The sequence below is a fragment of the Solea solea genome, chromosome 19 (assembly GCF_958295425.1).
Source record: "Solea solea chromosome 19, fSolSol10.1, whole genome shotgun sequence".
In the NCBI taxonomy this organism is placed as follows: Eukaryota; Metazoa; Chordata; class Actinopteri; order Pleuronectiformes; family Soleidae; genus Solea; species Solea solea.
The window spans coordinates 13,969,511-13,988,171 of NC_081152.1; the positions used below are offsets into that span (position 1 = coordinate 13,969,511).

Genomic DNA, 18,661 nt, shown 5'->3' on the forward strand with positions numbered 1-18,661 from the left:
ATTTTTTTGGACGACAAAGCTGCAAAGTGCTAAAATTACTTCGCACAAGACGTAGCTGTACATGATTTGCTCTGACCCCTTTAAAGCAGCGCTGCTCACATGAACTCTGTGTGCGAGTGTGTGAGAGTCAGTGTGGATACAACTCCTTTCCCTCATGATCCGTCATCCAGGTAATTGCAGCAAATATTTGAGTTTTCATCCCTGGGCAGGTAACATTACCGTTGACGCTGTGGTAAACCACAGGGGAAACCGAGCAGATCAACTTGTTTACTATTAGGGAACCCAGCTGCATCTTTCAGAGTGTGCCAATGAAGAAACGACACCTTCAGGCAACATCTAGTGTAAATACAGGTTTATTAGGGATGAAAATGTTCCATGACAAACAAAAGAGACGGGGGAAAACATTCACAGTACATTTCAGTTAATTCATCTCTTTAACGTGGTGCACTGAAACAACTTCAAATCCCTCTGCTGCTCTGCACACATTTGATGCCTGCTTACAAAAATACTCTTAAGAACGTCTTGGATCAATTATCACAATATTCCACCTGTCTTTAATTCGATCAATCCCTCATAAATGGCGACAAACTACAAACATGAAGCGGGTGTATAACAGTTGCTTGTGTTTATTGACATGTTGGAATAATAACCTCACGTGAGCATCATGACATCTCAAGCACCGCGTGCAGTAAAACTCGCAAGCAAGAAAACGGCAAACTGAGGTCTGATGGTTAAAAAATGACAACAATGAAAACTGAAGACAGTTGGTCAGGTTCAGGGAATTGAGTGTGGCTAGAAGATGACTGGTCCATTACGCACGGTGTCCTGTGGCAAATTCAGTAAAAGGTCGATTGGTCTGATTGTACGGGGGGGGGAAGCTATTGGTCGTTTTGTGGCGAGGTAGGATCGTTGTCATGGTCAATGTATCAGGTCCCAAGATAACTAACTTCTTACAGTACTTGTATGCATGAGCTCAAAGTGACAAAAGCTGCTGACGTGGCAACTCATGGGTTATTCTTCCTAAAACCTGGAACCGGTATAAATCCCTTCTAATTCAATGTGACGTCATTATGATTTCCTTGAAATGAAAACTCAAAGGCAACGTTTTTGATGATTTGGATGAGTTGTGTAAGGACATAAGAAGAGTGGTGGCTACTTCCAGTTCATCAGGGCTCCTTCTTGAACTATTCAAGTCCAAACCTTTATATAATGGTGCCAAATAATGTATTCAGACTGATTGTAAAGGTTTGGGTAAGGTTTGGCACAAGTCTACAATTTAAATTTAATGTACTGTGAAATGTTGCAACACAATATAAACGCAGAGACGCGTCGTCGTTTTAGACTTCACACAAAATGTCATGTTAACATCCGGCCCTTTACAAACAATTACCCTTCATTTTCCATCGAGAGCAATAACAAGGACACATGTAGATATCGGAGTGGCACAAAAAACGCAAAGGCATCACATGTACTGTCATATCTAAAAATCACATGGATCGAAAACATAAAATCCATTCAGCTATCAGAGCGACATGAGTGTGTGTGTGTTTGTAAGGAATAGTTATTGCAGGACAGCTGGGGTTTATTGCATTAAATGCTGGAAAGACGAGGTTTGAAAGGATTTTGTACCTTCTTGGTCCATGTGGTTGCTTCAGTAAATGAGTGGAAGCCACTTCACGGCACACACGTGAAAAGAAAAAAAAGAAAAGAAGATGCACAAAACAGTGTAATCTCACTCTTAAAATGTCATGACACAATTGTCGTTATGATGATCGTCTGAATACAAAAATCTCCCAATACAGTATAAAACTCCAACTGAAAGAACTTTACAAAATGTTGCACTATTCTGCTTTTTTTTTTCTTTTACCTGTGTAGAGAAAGAAGGAACGGAGCGGAAAACACGCAGCGTCGGATATAAACATTTGAGCCAATTAATCTATCAACAGGGAACATAAATTACCTTACCACAATGAAAACTCGGAGGAAAAGGGTGAAGACGGCACTTTAAAATGTGGGTAATTTAATGTTAGTGCTGAAGTCTCTTCTACTTCTTTCTCTGGTGATTCAGTATCCGCTTTTGATTTTCACTCAATTAAATCTAATTATCAAAAAGTTCTCCTTCGACAAATACCTAAAAAATATCTTAATAACGAACTTTACATATCTAACATCTTAATGCATCTACATTTCTGACACTTTTTCATGAGATTACATGGAGCACATGCACGTTTGTTGTTGTTGTTGTTGTTGTTGTACCCTTCCTCTAATATCAAGAAATAAAAGAAAGCATCAAGAGCAAAATGTATTTCGGTGCTTAAATACAGTGGGACCACTAAACAAAAACCTACAGCGTCTGCGTCGCTCGGCTTCTGCAGCACGTGTGTAGTTTTCACGGTAAACTTTTCAGTTTCTTTTATTTACAGATAATAGGAAGGGTTTGCCGTTTTTTTTTCTTATTCGCAGACAAAGATGATGTTAATGCTGAATAATGTTTGTCTCATTTGTCTTATGTCTTCTTCACTCCATAAGTGTGTGCCTTTTGTGGGTGGGTGGTGTCTGTTTGGAGCCCAGTTGCCTTATTGGCTCTGGGACTCGCGGACCTTGGCTTGCAGGGCATCACACGTCTTCTTGGCGTCGCCGAGCAACATCGCCGTGTTGGGCTTGTAGAAGATGGGGTTGTCGACGGCTGCGTATCCCACGCCCAGCGAGCGCTTCATCACGATCACCTAAAAGTAAACACACACTTACATGAAACTAATCCATCATTCCACATGCAACTTTGAACAACCTTTTACTTTTGACCTTAAATGTAGAACTAAAGTCATCTAATTTATTTTCCCCAACAGCTGGGATGTTTGAAAAGTGGAAAAAAAAAAAAACACTTTGACAAACAAACTAATCCGTCTTGGTCCTAAAATCTCAAGTTGCTTCATTTTCTCTCCTTATCGTCAATTTCCGTGCATCCAATTATTCAAAAGAAATTCACTCCAATATAATGTTCTACTACTTGAAGTGGTATAAAAGTAAGTTGTTTACACTGGTGTGTGTTCTCACATGACTCACGCATGCATCACCGAGCACTCATGACGATTTAAAAGCATTTGTGTGATTTCTTGTAAACCCAAGTTAAGTGTCTGTTATCTGTGCACCTTAATGTGCATCTCTGTAGGCGTACAGTAACTCTGACTGTGTGCGTGTGTGTGTGTGGTTAGAATGCAGTGTAGTTTTGTGATCTCTCCCCCCAGAGAAGTGTGAGTGGAAACTAGTGGGAGTGCTGTATAAATCCCAGATCTCGGAGCGCTGCCAGTGCGATGCTCCGAATGTCGTCATTCCACAGCGACACAGGCACCACTAATGGGATCAGGATGGATCTGCACCTGGAGCTCTAAGAATCTGGGCCTGCGTGTTCCGAGTGTATGCGAGCATGTATGTCTCCGAGTTTGTGTGCATATTCAAATGGGGGCCCCCTCGACGGGTGTGGACTGCAACGCTCATTCGAGGCAATAAAAAGTAGTCCAGTCATCGTAAAACCTCCTATCCCTCTTTATCTTTTTTTGGGGGGCTTCAGGACAACCTCATTATCACACATGCCTGTCCCAGATGTCTCACCTGCTTAGACTTCCAGACTTCCAGCACTGGCATACCAGCGATGATAGAGTTGGGATCTTCCTGGGAGGCTGAGTTGACTGTGTCATTGGCACCGATCACCAGAACAAGGTCAGTCTCTGAATGAACACACACAACAAATGACTTTAAAACTTTGTGTCTTTTGTTGCTGTGCTGCAGTTGTAAAGTATGGGAATCAAAAAAAAACACTTTGTGTGCTACAAACCTAATTACTTTGTGTCATGTTTTTCTTTTTTTTCAGACACTGTCACAGCTTATTATATCAAACGTGTCATGCCCTAAAAAAAAAAAATCACTGTCGACAATCATTTGAGCTCTTTCAGCTACACTGGATGAGCAACCTGTTTTTGACATCTGGTAAAGATTGAAGACTAATCCAAAGCTAGTTTCACTTAGCATAAAGACTGCATGCATGGAAAAAAAAAAGAGGAGAGGAGAGAGAGACTGATCTTACCAGCGAAGTCCTCATTAATCTCCTCCATTTCAAGGACCATATCATACGGGACACCAGCTTCAGCCAGAAGCACGTTGAGCTGACCGGGCATACGTCCTGCCACGGGGTGAATACCAAACCTGAGGGAACACGTGGCTCATTTTAAATGACTACACAGACACAGTCTTTCCTCCAAAGACCTGGTTCTAAAAAAGCATTAACCTAAAGTCCCTGAACCAGAGAGACAGACACGAAAAAGGGAGAGAAGTGATGTCAGAGGTGGTTAGAGAGCGATCAAAATCAATTATGTCACAGAGAGGAGGAAACGGCGAGATGGAGATTTTGGACAATTGGAGCTGAGGGATGTTTGTGATAACAGTCTGGTCACACACACTTCCCACTACACTCTAATAGTTGCTAAATATGTGTGCATGTGTGTAATTGGGTATGCATAGCTCTCAAACTCAATTAGCCATGCCCTGCAATCAGCAAAGAAGTAAACACCAGCCACTGAATTCTGGTGGCTGGCTCATTCCTGACTCTTCTAGCCACTCCGTCACGTGACCCGCCACCATTTGGAAACGCATTTTCTGTTTGTTTGGTGAGTCGAGGCAGACACAGATGGTCTCCTGGTTCTGGGATGTATTAGCAACTGTGGCTGCAAATTGAAAAAGTCAATTTGTACTGCACTTCACATTGTTCCATAAGGTCTGGAAGCACATGAGGACAGTGGGAAGAGAGAGAGAGAGAGAGAGAGGCAGGAAGTGTGCTGGTGGTTCTATACTTCACAGCACTGATATATTTTTAGTGTCAAAGGAAAAGGAAGTTAATGGAACAAGAAGGAGAACGGGTGTAGAGGGAGTTTCTAGATATGAAGAGCAACACAGAACGGTATTAGGCTGAGATAAAACACAGCACTGAGAAAGAGCAAGGGGAAAAAAAAAAAAGGAAAAAAGAATCAGAATGGAGGAGGGTTTTTCCCTCTTTTTCTCTGACCACCCACTTTCTTTTAATCAAGTACAAATGCTCTAAGTAGCAGCAGCTGCAACAGACAGGATCAAACGACTGTGGCAAGACAATTAAACAAGCTTCCGCTGTACCTTTCCTCTCTTTTGCATTTCCTCTTTTCTCATGCTTTCTTTGCACACAGGTCTCCATCTGCTCAGTCCCATCCTCTCATCACCCGAGCCAACGCTTACAACTTTTATTTTCTAGCCTTCATGGTAGTGACCATGGATGTTTTGCATCAGGTTTTACACCCTAATCTTAATTAATCCATTCTGCATGTATTTATGCTTATTCATCCATATGTCTATAGGTATTTATGATAATGACAATTGTTATTCTAGTTTCCTTGATAAATAATTCAATAAAATTTAAACATACCTGACTTGCTTGCCAGCTTCTTGGAGCATCTTCACCAACTCAGCGATAGGATATTGGGCCTTTGCAGCACAGAGTCCATAACCTAAAAACAGTTGAGAATGAGTCTAGTTTAGACTACACACATTTTGAGTAGTTTGCTTTAAATAAAAAAAAAAAACTCTTTCCAGGTGTTCCTGACTCATTTAAGTGTCATCACTACGACAAAAAGTAGTTGTTTTTTTTCCCCCAAACAAGGCACATGGATGGATGACACGCTCTGCTGTCATGTACAATAATCACAATGCAATGATTCTCTACACATTCAGCCTACAATCTGACATGTATTAAAGTGACCGACGACAAAAAGACCAATCTAAGTGAGATATGGACAGAACCGGGACAACACATCCGCAGGAAACAGGCTTAATTACAAGCCCCTTTTAACTACATGGTACATGTTAACTTCTCGAAGGAGCACTTAACAGTCGTGTGTGTGTGTGTGTGTATAACCTGTATTTAAACAATTCTATCTGTGGCAGACAGCAGTGGGATTGACAGATGATGTCATGTGAAGAGTTAACTTTTTAACTGGACAGTAAAGTTTTAGGTTCTTTCAAGTAAAGACAGATTCACATCCATTGATGCTCTCTGGAGGAAAAAAAGAAACCCAGCACAACCAGTAAAAGCTGGTAAAGTGTGGTTATTGAGTGAGAGGGGAGCAAAAATAGTACACAATAGTACAATAGTATTTGTGTCTGAACAGGAATAACACATAGTTAATATTGAACATGTGACCGAGCTTTGTGAGATGTGCAGGTTTCCTCAATGCTGGTTTACTCTGCAAGTGTTTGGTTCATTTGGATTCGCTGGAGCGTGAAGTCAGACATAAGGATGAACAGTCCTGAACTGGAGCTGCAAATAATGATTATTATAATCGATTAATGTCGATAATTTTCTTTATTAATCGAGGGTTTGTTTGGTCCATAAAATGTCAGAAAACTTTGAAAAATGTTTCCCAAACATGTAAATGATGTTCTCAAATGTCTTGTTTTGACCACAAACCAACATTTTTCAGTTATAATGAATTCTTTGATTTATGGAGCAAAGAAACCAGAAAATATTCACATTCAAAAAGCTGAAAAATCAGGAAAGCTTGTTTTGATTATTAAAAAAACAACAACAACGAATAATTGATTCTCAAAGTGGTTGACAATTCATTTAGGAATCTATTAATAATCGATTAATTGAATAATCGTTGCAGCCCTGCTCTAAACTGTTTGTTTAAGTCTTATAGGAAACTTAGACATTTTTCACAGTTGATATAATCAACTTGCATTTGAGTAGCAGATAGGTGGTGCAGGATACTGTGTTTCTGTCTCCTCTTGGATTTCTCTCATGTTAAAATATGGTGCCGTGCGTGGTACTTGATCTTTATCGCACTGTCACACACAAACAAGCGTCAAACAGTCCACTGGTGTTTACGAGCCTTGTCACAACAACCAGTCAGAAACCGTCTCGTTACAACACACCAATCACAATGACAAACACGGCGTAGTGGAAAAAAGAACCCTCAAGAAACACGGTTCAACTGTCTGCAGCATAACAATTTAATAATTTTAACGTTCCCCCCCTCCATCACAATTGTTTCATTTCTTGTGCTTCCAATATTCTCTCTGGAGTTTCTCCTGTAAGAAAAACAAGTGGACCCAGACCACGGAGAGATGGACCAGACGAAGCCAGGAAAACACTTATGTTTATCAGACAGAGTCTTAACCGTTTCCACAGATGTCAATCATGCAAAGTGAGTGTGACGGCTCCAATTAGAGAGAATGGTCAAAATGGAAACAAGGGGACTGAGAAACCGTACAAGTCTGGATATAGAATGAGGTTTATAGATGGGACATTTAGTGGAACCTCTGTCTTTACACTCACGTGATGTATTGATTTTAATGCTTAAGCAAGTGCCCTCATATTTGTCTGTAAACCAAACAAACTTTGCACTTGAATTTCAAACAAGCTTTGTGGCAAAGAAGACACTTTCTTCTCCTGGTTCCAAGGCTTTGTGACGTCGTGCTGACTGCTCAAACAAGAAAATGTATTTTTACTCTGGACCTCATGTTAGCAATAGAAATGTCCAACATTTCATCTTGGAGTGGTACTGTTTTTTTTTTTTTTTTAAACCATTTTAAGAAAAGGATCAAACATAATTTTTCATTTCCGCTCCTTCATGTCTCCCACACTTTCCAACTCCAAATTTCTTTGGCCTGTTTTTGGTTTGAGCTGTCAGATCTGCTCTTCTTTGTCTCAAAACGTGAAAAACAAAAGATAGTTTAATCTACATGGGATGTTGCTCTTTTCACTTCTGTTTTCAACTTGCATTGTCCTCTTAACCATGAGACCACTTCAATTTAGCAATTTTTGTAAATTGCAGCAGAGTTTCTTTTTTGAATACAGGCTCTCAGCGCTGTGACTGGAATCACCAATTTGCAGGCTGGATGCCTTTAGTCTGTGTTTATATGTACCCACGTGAGTAAAACAACTCTGTGGAACTGTGACTGGTTTACAACAGTCTGGTGAGAGGAATGAAATGTCACTGGGCCACACAATGATGGTTTAAGGACAGCAGCTCTAAGGACTGTCGTTTTGGTCCAAGTGGGAGGTTCAGTCCCATATTTAGAGTCAAATACTGAACATATGTGAAAAAGAAGACAACCCGTGTCACTGGAACAAAGGTTGGAGCCCACACACTAACCCCCAAAAAGGAAATACAAGCCAGTTTTGAAGTTAATATTTGAATTGTCAACAAAACTCCAACATAACCTCATCCCCATTTCCCTTGACCTTGCCTATATACGCTGCACTGTAGAATGTCTATTTACCACAAAATGACGACCACACAGAAACCTCAATGTGTATGTGCATATGTAGGTGTGTGTGTGTGTGTGTAGCCACTCTGCCATGACTTGTCAATTAGCCTAGCAAAATGGTGATGTAACATGGGTCAAGTAAAGGTTACATAAACAGAACACACACTTCGCTAATGCTGGAGAAAAAAGTGACTGGCAAAGACAAAGTACCATGTTTTTCCACTCACATACAAGACCTCTGAAATGTGTGTGTGTGTGTGCGTGCGCGTGTACGTGTGCACTTTACCTGGAGTGATGATTATGCTCTGGGCCTCTTTAATCATCTCGACAGTCTGATCCACGTTAACCTCGGTGTGTGTGCCTGTGATCTCCATGGGTTTTCCTCCGCCGGTGGAGGACGTACCATAGCCTCCCAGGATCACATTAGCCAGAGAACGATTCATGGCCTGAAAGGAAAGCAAACATCATTTGTGTTTCCTCACTCCTTTTGCTGTTTGTTTACAACAAATTCTGGCAAAAACAGAGGATATTTGAAGGGGACATTTACTCTGGAAAATGCACATATGTGAATCGAGATAATACTCAAATTCAGGGATTATACAATCTTGCTAAGAAATTTAACTAAGAGTCCCTCCTGGTGGGCAGAAGAGGAACAACCAAATGAAACATTGAACTTAAAAAGACTCGCAGGAGCATTTCAGTGTATTTCCTTCCTTAAAGAGAGACTGTGCTCCACTCACCACACACATGATGTATGACAGAATGGCTCCCGAAGACCCGATGAGAGCTCCGACGATGGTCAGCAGGTTGTTATTGAGCAAGAAGCCCTCGGCACACAGGGCCCAGCCTGAGTAACTGTTCAGTACAGTGATTACCACTGGCATGTCAGCACCTCCGATAGCTGCTGTCAAGGTTACACCCTGAAGGAGAAAAAGATATGACAGGAAGAATTTCACCCACTGGTGTGCTCAGATTAACCATTCAATACAGTGATTAGGGCTGAAGTAAAGGACAGTTTTGAGGAAAAGAAGTGCTATGTCAAGGAGGAAAGAAGAAAAGTATGATAAAATATGAATTTTTTTTCCCCTTCAATGGGGACAAAACAGCTTTCCAGTTTTAGAAAAATGTTTGTACAATAAAATCAAACTGTCTTATGTCCTTCTATCATACAAACAGTTTTTGTGAAGCAAGGGTCAAATCTCTTGAGGATAGTTGTGCAAGTGCAGGAACATGCACAAGTACACTATTGACACAATACATTGCACTTAAGTTTGAATGGAGATCCGACTCATTACTTTGACTGGGTGAAGGGCTGGTACGTATGTTCCCATTCATATTGATCTTCATTAAAAAGATCTAATATCAATTTATAAAAGCCTTCGAACAGTTGTTTTAATATATGCCATTTCCTGTATCGTCTGCGCAAATCTCACATGACTGTGATATTCTCACGATATTTGTAACCTGAGATTTGTAACATCATTCTACAGGAAACCGCAAATACAGATCTTCAATTTAACACACGGACGTGGCATAAACACGCACTCACACCTGGTCAATGTTGTAACTTCAACGCAATAGTGTGAGTAGGCAGATTTGTTCATTACTCTGCCAAATGGTATAGAACCAGAAATACACACACCACATTTCAGATGTTTTGGTGTCGTAACTGTCTGCTCAAGGAACACTTAAGTTTGTTCTTGACCTCCATTGTCAGTGCAAAATTACATAACATCACCGTCTTCTTCTCATGAAGAAAGAGGGTATGGCTACAGGCCAATCTCCGCTTAACAACATTGTAATTACTTCAAACTGGATACATATATAAATATACACAATGCAAAGCAAATATTTGCTTCTGTGTTGGATATTTAGACTTAAGGTTTTATGTACACATTGATATTTTAACGATGCATCAAGCTGGAGAGATCAAAATTGTGTACAACTTGCAGGGTTGGAAATATCTCTAAATTCATATTTTCTACAGTTGCGCATGACTTAGCATTGGTGGAGTCCAGCATACCGGGTTGAAAACAAGCAGGGACCTGGCAGAATTACAAAGTGAAACCTGCTTGTTACTATGCCAGCCAGACTATTAACAGCTCTGCTTAACATCGAATGGATTTCTGGGCAGCTACTGTTTCCAGCGCAAGAAGCCTCTTTCTTGACTCTTTTCCGTAAATCCCTTCTGTTGTCTCCTTTCTCACAAAGTACATCCAAGTCTGTCTCCAGCATTACATTTTTCTGACTCTTTTATGCCTTTTCCCTTCCTGACGTTTACTGAAGTCTTTTAATAACATTCTTACATGTTCTGTCTGTCAGCATGTAAGAACTCCAAAATGAGTTCTCTCTTCAATGGTCTCTCGCTATGAGAGCAAAAACAGGCCTCAAAAAATGCACAAAAACACATGAGCGTACCATGACAGCCGAGAGAGCGGAGACGGATCCAAGGCAGGTGAGGCCTGTGGTGTAGCTGGGATCCAGCAAGTAGGGAACCATCCCACCAACACAACCTGCCATAAGAGTGGCATTCAGAGCGTGACGACCGGGCAGCATCAGGGGAGAACTGCTCAGCACACCTGCATGAAGAGAGGGCAGCGAGAGAGAGAGAGAGAGAGAGAGGATGACGGTAAAGGTTAGCACACACTTAAACCTATTTTTGACACCACTTGAGGACTGCCAGGACTGGTGCCAGCACATGAACCTGATTGGCTAATTCTCTCTCTCATCGCTAAATAAAGGTTTAAGCTAAACATAAAAACATGATACAGAATAATCAAAACATAGCAATACAAGACACCAAGCATCCCCTCACATGTGACTGGGCGTCTCACCTTGCAGTTTGCCGTATGCTACCAAAGAGCCGCTGAAAGTGATTCCACCGATGTAGGTGCCGAGATACGCGACTATCTTGGTGAGGTTGGCTGCGGGGTCGGTGGCGAAGTGGGGGTACTCAATCATGTATTCCGCCACACAGGTGAGCACGGCGGCCAGACCAACCAAACTGTGGAAGGCAGCCACCAGCTGGGGCAAGTCAGTGATCTGGATCCTCTTAGCAATGGCCAGGCCTAGACAGATAACACATAAATACATTTCAGCTGCAGTGACTGAGTAACACACAAATAACATGCAAACACACACACACACACACACACATACACATACACATACACAGTCAGGGCTGCTGGGAAGTGGGTCCATCTAAGGTACCAGGTGTTGCTGCTGCAACTAAGGCCTGATTAGGGAAATTCCATGTTTGTGAGTGAGTCTACACTATGCGAGTGTGCGAGTGAGTGTGTATCCTGCAGGAAAAACCGTGCAACACTGCTGCATTTAAAAAGGGCATTAGTGTCTGTATGGATAGTTTAGTCTAGAGTTGAGCCTTGTTACTGGAACAATTAGAATTTAAATTAGTTTAACGAGTGAGAGAACGTGAGTAACAGATGATGCCGACCATTTTTGACAAACCTGCAGAGTTAGTCATGCTGTGTTTGATGTCTGTGCGCTCAGCACAACTGCTGCGCCGTCTGTCCAAGCTTAGACTACATGCAATCAATGTTGACTATTTTACAGGGGTTTTCCATCATCTGCAACTCTATCCTGGTAAGTCTCCGGGTTTGCCTAAAAGTCTGTTTTCACTTCCTTGATATGACTACACACAGACTCACCAGCGGTGCCCCCTACAGCCATGGCTGCACTCATTTGTGCCAGAAGCTCGGGATTTGGTTTGAGGGCACCCAGAGTGGCAGCGATCCCCCCGGCGACTCCAATCATGCCCAACGCGTTACCCAGACGGGCTGTGGACACGTTGGAAAGGCCAGCCAGGGCACCAACACAGCACAGACCTGAGCCCAAGTACATCATCTGGTGTGATAGAGGCAAGAAGAAAAAAAAGAGAACTTAAGGACTACACAAAAGTCAAATGAATTACTTGGAAGGTCCTGGACAACATCTGGGTAATGCATGTGGTGTATGATTAGCCAACTTTAACATGGTCATCCTACAGGAAACCACAGATAAACTCTTCAACTTAACACATGGACGTGGCATAAACAACCTCACACACCTGCTCAATGTTATAACCAGAATTCAGAGCAGCAGCGTAGCCTCCAATGAAGGCACCTCCAGGAAGCAGGTAGAGGTAGTTGTGCTCAGGCGGATCAGTGGGGCGCTTGAACATGTCCAACATCTTCTGAGTCACCATGAAACCACCTGGGTGAGAGAGCAGATCGAGCGAATAAAAAAAATCAGGTTTTAAAAAAGGTATTTGACAGCACAAAATGATCAGTAATATAAAAAAGTATTTAATGATTAACAAAGAGCCAAAAAGTAGAATAGATGAGGACAACTTTGCACCTGTATAATATTAAAAATAGCTTATTTTAGACAACAGGTGCCTAAAAGCCAATCACTAAAATCTGTTGCCAAGCACAATAACCAATGTGAGGTATTTAATGACTCTACTTTATGTCGGAGTGAATATTTCAAGAAGCAAACATCAAAAGTGTCAAATTGGGACCAGACAGTGTCTCACCGCTTTAAAAATGGGGATCATTTTACTTTGTGTGTGTCTCTCTTTGGCCCTCTGGCATAACTGTAGCCACGTGCACACGCACACACACGCACACGCACACACACACATACACCCATACATACAAGGGTGAATCTGAGGCTAGCACCTGTTTCTTTTCACTTCATGTAATTTTAGTCCTCGACTGTCTAAGTTTAAACATGTAATAACAATCTTGCGACTATTATTGGAGACCAATCTGTGTAAATATATTAATATGGAGGAATGTTCGTGAACTTAGGCAACACAAAGTCAGGATCCACTCATCTCATTTGATTATGTTTCCCCCCAGAATGAATGTGTTGGCATTATATTAAAAGCATATGCGAGAATAAAAACTACAATATCATGAAATCCCAACTAGTCAATCTAAAAGGAAGCAAAAAGGTCAAAAGGGCACAAAGCAAGGACTATAAAGACATAGTTTGGTGTGGAAGAACTTGACTGGCCCACACATAGTCCTGACCTCAACCCCATCCAGCACCTTTGGGATGAACTGGAACAGAGAATGCCAGCAAGGCCTTCTTGTACAACATCAGTGCCTGACCTCTTAAATGCTCTACAGGGTGAATGGGCACAAATTCCCATAGAAACACTTCAAGATCTTAAGGGAAGTCTTTCAAGATGTGCGCTATAGCTGCAAAAGGGAGATCCATATTAAAGTTGTGTATATGTATTTGGACCAGTCATTAAAGTTCATGTTGGTGTAATGGTCAGGTGTCCAAATACTTTTATATCTGGTCTGCAAAGTAGTATATACAGTTTATAGGTATATGTGGGATATGGTGTCTGAAGAGATTTTTATGTGATTTTACAAAGTCAATGTAGCAGAAAAAATATGCAGGCCTTTTTTAAAAATGTATATTTAAGAAAAATGCATGTGCTTTCACCACATTATATCCACTGTGTTATTATTTAAAAGGTCAATCAGAGAACTGACTTTTGTTTTAGTAGAGTTTCTGATCAGATTTAGCACTAATGGCTAAAATCATTAGTCTGGTGATAAACAGGTGTTTTCATGAATCACACCACTATGGAGACACAGAGGAAACAAGATTATCCAGCCAGGGACAAAGGCACACAAGCTGAAAAATGTCAGGGTCTGTTTTAATGGAGTTGAATTTTACTATTGTGTTTCGGCCCTTACCATGGAATGCTTTTTTTTTTTGTTTTGTTTGGTTTTAAAGTTCCCAGGGGTTTATGGGTAATGTGGTGAACCACTTAAAAATGTGCGTGTGGAACTGAACCCATGGAGTACATCAAAAATGAAATCAAGCAATGGTTAAGAATTTAGGTAGGACTATAAAAGCTGTGGTGTTCTCTCGCTTTTGTTATGGGATCTAAAAACACTAAAACGTGGTGATGCCACAGAGCCTAAAGGGCCTGTGATTTGTGGCAGGATTCACAGCCATGCATTTGACTTGAAAACTTGTGGTGTCCTGCATCTTTACCACACAAAACTCACATGGTTTTAGTGTAGCCTTCACAAAAACACATACATGAGGTTAAACAGATCCATTATGGCAGTTAACTACTCATCAAAGCCCTAGTGTCTTGCTGTGAGTTAATGAGAGAAATGAAAACAAATGTGTGATGAGTATTATAATGACTCCAGGAACACTTTGTCATTTTGATGGGAATCATTAAGAGTAATAACAGGAGTGGATACGTGTGGTCCAAGACTCTTTGGTACGAACAGGTGGGAAGAAACTGCAGCTGCGGAACTTGGTCGAAGACATGTTATTGTATAATCAATATAAAACATTTCAATCTTCATCTCAAGGTGATATTTTATTGGCTAAAGGCTGCTTTGACTGGCAGGGATCACTGTGAGGTGTCAATGTGCCGTAGACTCACCAGCTATGTTGACCGAGGAGATGAAGGCAGCAAGCACAGCCAGTGTCTCAGCAGAAGTTGTTGGGGTGTAGCCGCCTCCCATCAGGGACAGACCACCCACAGCCGTCAGACCTGCATAACAAGGACATTTTAGTATTCATGAAACTCCGCTTTCATTAATACGTTATACAGGGCACGGAAAACCTTAATGAAGATGTTTCAAAAACAGCAGTAAATTATTTTAGCTAGTGACTTCAGAAGTGCATCTCAGTACATCTATAAAACTCATTTTTATAGTTTTTTTTGTCATCTTATATACTCTGTTGGCCCTTTTAAATAAAGGAATACAGAGATAAAAAGAGTAGGAAAAAGAAAGTGAGGCTGTATGTGAGTGTGTTTACCAAAAGAGACTCAGGAAACCTTGATACCATCAGTCCTGTAATGACTTACAGGCAGCAAGATGCAGTAGACAGCACCCCTGGAGCCTGCATTCACACTGACTTGTTTGTGTACAATTTAAGTTGAATAACAGGTACAGAGAGTGAGTGAGGGTCTGTGTGTATGCGTGCGAGTGGTTTTGCGCTTGAAGTCAATCGTGTTAGATAGTACATGGGGAAAAATGCGATGCCTGACCTTCTCTCACTAAACAAAGCAAGTTTCATATGCTGCCAAATCATTTCACAACTTCCACGACATAAACACCGGCTAGTTTAAAGTTTCCACGGATACCAGAGAGACGACTTCAGTGGGAAACACCATTACTGTGATGAGCATAGATGACGACAGAGTTCACAGGAAAATTACCTTTCCGGGCCTATGTTGTTTGCTGTTTGGCAGAAATTTACCAGAGTGTTAGGCTGCTTTTTTTTCTCCATATGCTAAAGATTAGCACATTTTTGCTGACGCAAGGTGTCCATAACTTATGTGCAAGTCTACCTTATATGGCTCACAAGCTCTCAATGCCTTTATGCACTCAACATGTCATCTCCATGTTTAACTTTTGTGGCCAATTCATCAAAAATCAAGGTCAATGAAAATACTGTCAAAAAGACACTCTCCAACATATCACTGAAAGTAACTCAATACAATCAGAAATAAATCATATTTTATATCATATTGTGGTAGCACTGTTGTAAAGTTATAAAGAAATTAAAAAATATGTCATGCATAACTTATAAAAAAGGATGTTTTCAGGTAACTGTGCATCCAATTGACATCATATAAATATCTGTACAGTTTGAAAAATATCCTTTATTTCAGGAATGATTAAGTATGCAACAAAGCGCCCAAGACCCACCTTAGACTAAGTGTGAATCAGGGCTCTCAGGTAGATAAAAGCCTCCATATCAGACACCAAATATTAGATGTTCTTCAATGGGTCACTGGATACGAAACCAGTGTCTTTAGGAGCTTAAGATGACCCACCAGTCAAAGTCATGACTGGTTGTAACACTATAATCTCTCTCTGTGAAGACCGTAACTGTCCCTCATTCAAACCCCAAATTCCAAAGGGATTCCCTAATGTCTGAGTGACTGTAGGTGTGTAAGTGTGCCTTTACGATGGCTGGCACAACAACAGAACTATGCTGGTCTCACCGTTTCCATAACCAAAGTCAGTCAGTGACAAGAATTATAAAAAAAAAGGAACGAAGGCCATGGAAAATAGAAAAAGGGAAAAATATCTGGACAAGGAGAGAACAAATGGAAGGCAGGCAACAAAGAAAAAAGGGGATAACCCCTAAATGAACTTAATGAAAATGTGATCCCTGGGTGGTCTGGTCTCAGATACTACTGATGTCATGTCCAACATTATGAAATATAATGATTATTACACATTTATTGATATTATTTAAGAAGATGAGATGGTGAAACAAAGGAACGCAGATATATATATACGAACCCGGAGGAGCATGTAAAATGGTGTGAAGATGGGAATGTGAAAATAGAGCATAGGTGTCACTAATAAAGCTTTAGAGAAAGTGAAAACAGTCCCTGAAGTTGTTACACTCCTGAAACACCATAGCTGAGCTCTGATGTCCGGCTGTGTGCACACGACTATACAAGCAAGGGACTTCCCTGACCCTCAAAGATCACCGACAGTGTGTTACTTCCTACACCCAGTGAGGGTCTTCGAGTGATCAAAGCTGTGAGAACACACACATGCACTTACCCCTTTCACCTCCTGACCCCTCTGTGTTAAGCGACAGCCCACAATAAGGGCGCAATCTTTTTAAGTTTTTATTTGGACTAAATGGCAGAGCCGCTGGACACGGCAGTGAGGCTGCTCTAGCTGCTCAACTGACACGTGACACGTTTGATCTTTGACGCGCTTGTTATTGAATAGACCAGTCATTCCCAGAGATTGCGCCAGGACCTTGAGATGAATCATGGGAGATTTTTTCTGGGTTACCGGATACAATGGATAAATGTTACCAGCATTTTACTTGGTTGTAAATAATTACGTAATTCAAATGACGTTTTTTCAATCATATAGCTCTTGAAAATAGCTGGTTTATCTTTAAAATTGCAGTAAAATACTGCAGAGAAATGCTCATCACAATTTATGGTATATTGTGAATTGGGTCATATAGTTTGTCATATTATAAAAAAGGTGAAACACTATGGGAAACACAATAGACAGATGCAACTCAAATTTAATGCTACAGCAATGCTGGACAATGCTAAGCTTCCAGCTTTTGAGGAAGGTCGTTTTCTATTCCAACACAACGGTGCCCCACAAAGCACTGGAAAGACGAGTTTTGTATGAAAGAACTTGACTGACTGAATACTTTTATCCATATAGTGCGTCTTGATGAGTCATGTTTTAGTCCTTTGGCATTTTCCAAATAAAATAGGATCTTGGTCTTTGGTCCCCTTGCCCTTGGTCTCCCAATTTTATGACTGGAACTGTTTTGAGAATTAAACTTGTATTTGCATATTCAAGTTAGAAACAGTGTTACTCACTCACCAGAGATACAATTCTATGAAGTACTTCAGGCAAATTTTGTGTTTATCCAATGCTGAATCATGAAGACTTAAACTCAATTATGCAAGGCTTTGTGTAAAAGTTGAATAATAATAACATATATATTTTTCCCTTTCGGCTGTTTGTAAAAGTCTACACAACTGACCTGAGATGGCATTGGTGACGGACATGAGTGGGGAGTGCAGAGCTGGAGTGACGCCCCACACTGTGTGGTATCCCACGATGCCAGAGAGGCCGAAGATAGTGACGATCTGAGTGAAGGCGGCATTTGGAGCCGCCAGACCCAAGCTGAGCAGGGTGGCAACACCTGGCACAGAGAGAGAGAGACATAGTCAAAAAGAAAGAAAAGAGCAATTCTTGACGTGTCGTACAAAATCATGTCCAGTATTTTCAAGGAAAAAAATACATGTTTAACTTCAGTAAACGCATATAAAGAAAAAGATGAAGACATGAAACAAGCCAATAATGATATTTTATTTTAAAAGAAAATGAACACTCGATGTAGTAAACAGAAATTTGTTTATTTGACTATCCTGACAAAACAACATTTTAAATAGTATAAATGAGGAGTAGATCTAGACATAAGACATAGCAGGTCCACGACTTGACCACCCATGTGCATTTATTTATCAGCCAAAGGTTTTGAGGTGATCAGCTTCATTTACCTTAAACATTTGTGGCCTGAAAACGTATCGATGTCTAAAATAGCGGCATTGTATTTAAAGCTAATTCAAAGCAACGCGTTACAGAAAACTAACCAACTTGTCACTCTTTAAAATAAAACAGTAGTTGTGTGGTGGTGTGAAGTAGGAGACCAGTCCAACACCTGAACAATGAGTGAAGCACATAAAGCGCATGCAGTGCACCTACATGCAACACTGTGTGGCACCACTGGAGCCCCCACGACAGCGCTACTTCAAACAAACACTCCGTGTGACACAGCTTTTACAATGCACACTTCCTGACACTAACAGGGT

At 40.9% G+C, this 18,661-nt stretch overlaps 1 protein-coding gene across 2 annotated transcripts in view; it reads right to left on the reverse strand.

Moving 5' to 3' along the window:
* Positions 1 to 337: 337 nt before the first annotated feature.
* LOC131445881 (NAD(P) transhydrogenase, mitochondrial-like) overlaps positions 338 to 18,661 on the reverse strand; it is a 32,502-nt gene continuing 14,178 nt past the window's right edge. For both annotated transcript variants that reach the window (XM_058616605.1, XM_058616607.1), the window contains exons 11-22: positions 17,830 to 17,991; positions 14,720 to 14,830; positions 12,359 to 12,504; positions 11,961 to 12,156; positions 11,127 to 11,360; positions 10,711 to 10,871; positions 9,033 to 9,212; positions 8,579 to 8,738; positions 5,447 to 5,528; positions 4,082 to 4,200; positions 3,610 to 3,725; positions 338 to 2,726 (exon numbers count right to left, since the gene is read on the reverse strand). In XM_058616605.1, the coding sequence (XP_058472588.1) occupies positions 2,577 to 2,726; positions 3,610 to 3,725; positions 4,082 to 4,200; positions 5,447 to 5,528; positions 8,579 to 8,738; positions 9,033 to 9,212; positions 10,711 to 10,871; positions 11,127 to 11,360; positions 11,961 to 12,156; positions 12,359 to 12,504; positions 14,720 to 14,830; positions 17,830 to 17,991 (1,817 nt within the window). In that variant the 3' untranslated portion in view covers positions 338 to 2,576. The remainder of the gene's footprint in view (positions 2,727 to 3,609; positions 3,726 to 4,081; positions 4,201 to 5,446; positions 5,529 to 8,578; positions 8,739 to 9,032; positions 9,213 to 10,710; positions 10,872 to 11,126; positions 11,361 to 11,960; positions 12,157 to 12,358; positions 12,505 to 14,719; positions 14,831 to 17,829; positions 17,992 to 18,661) is intronic.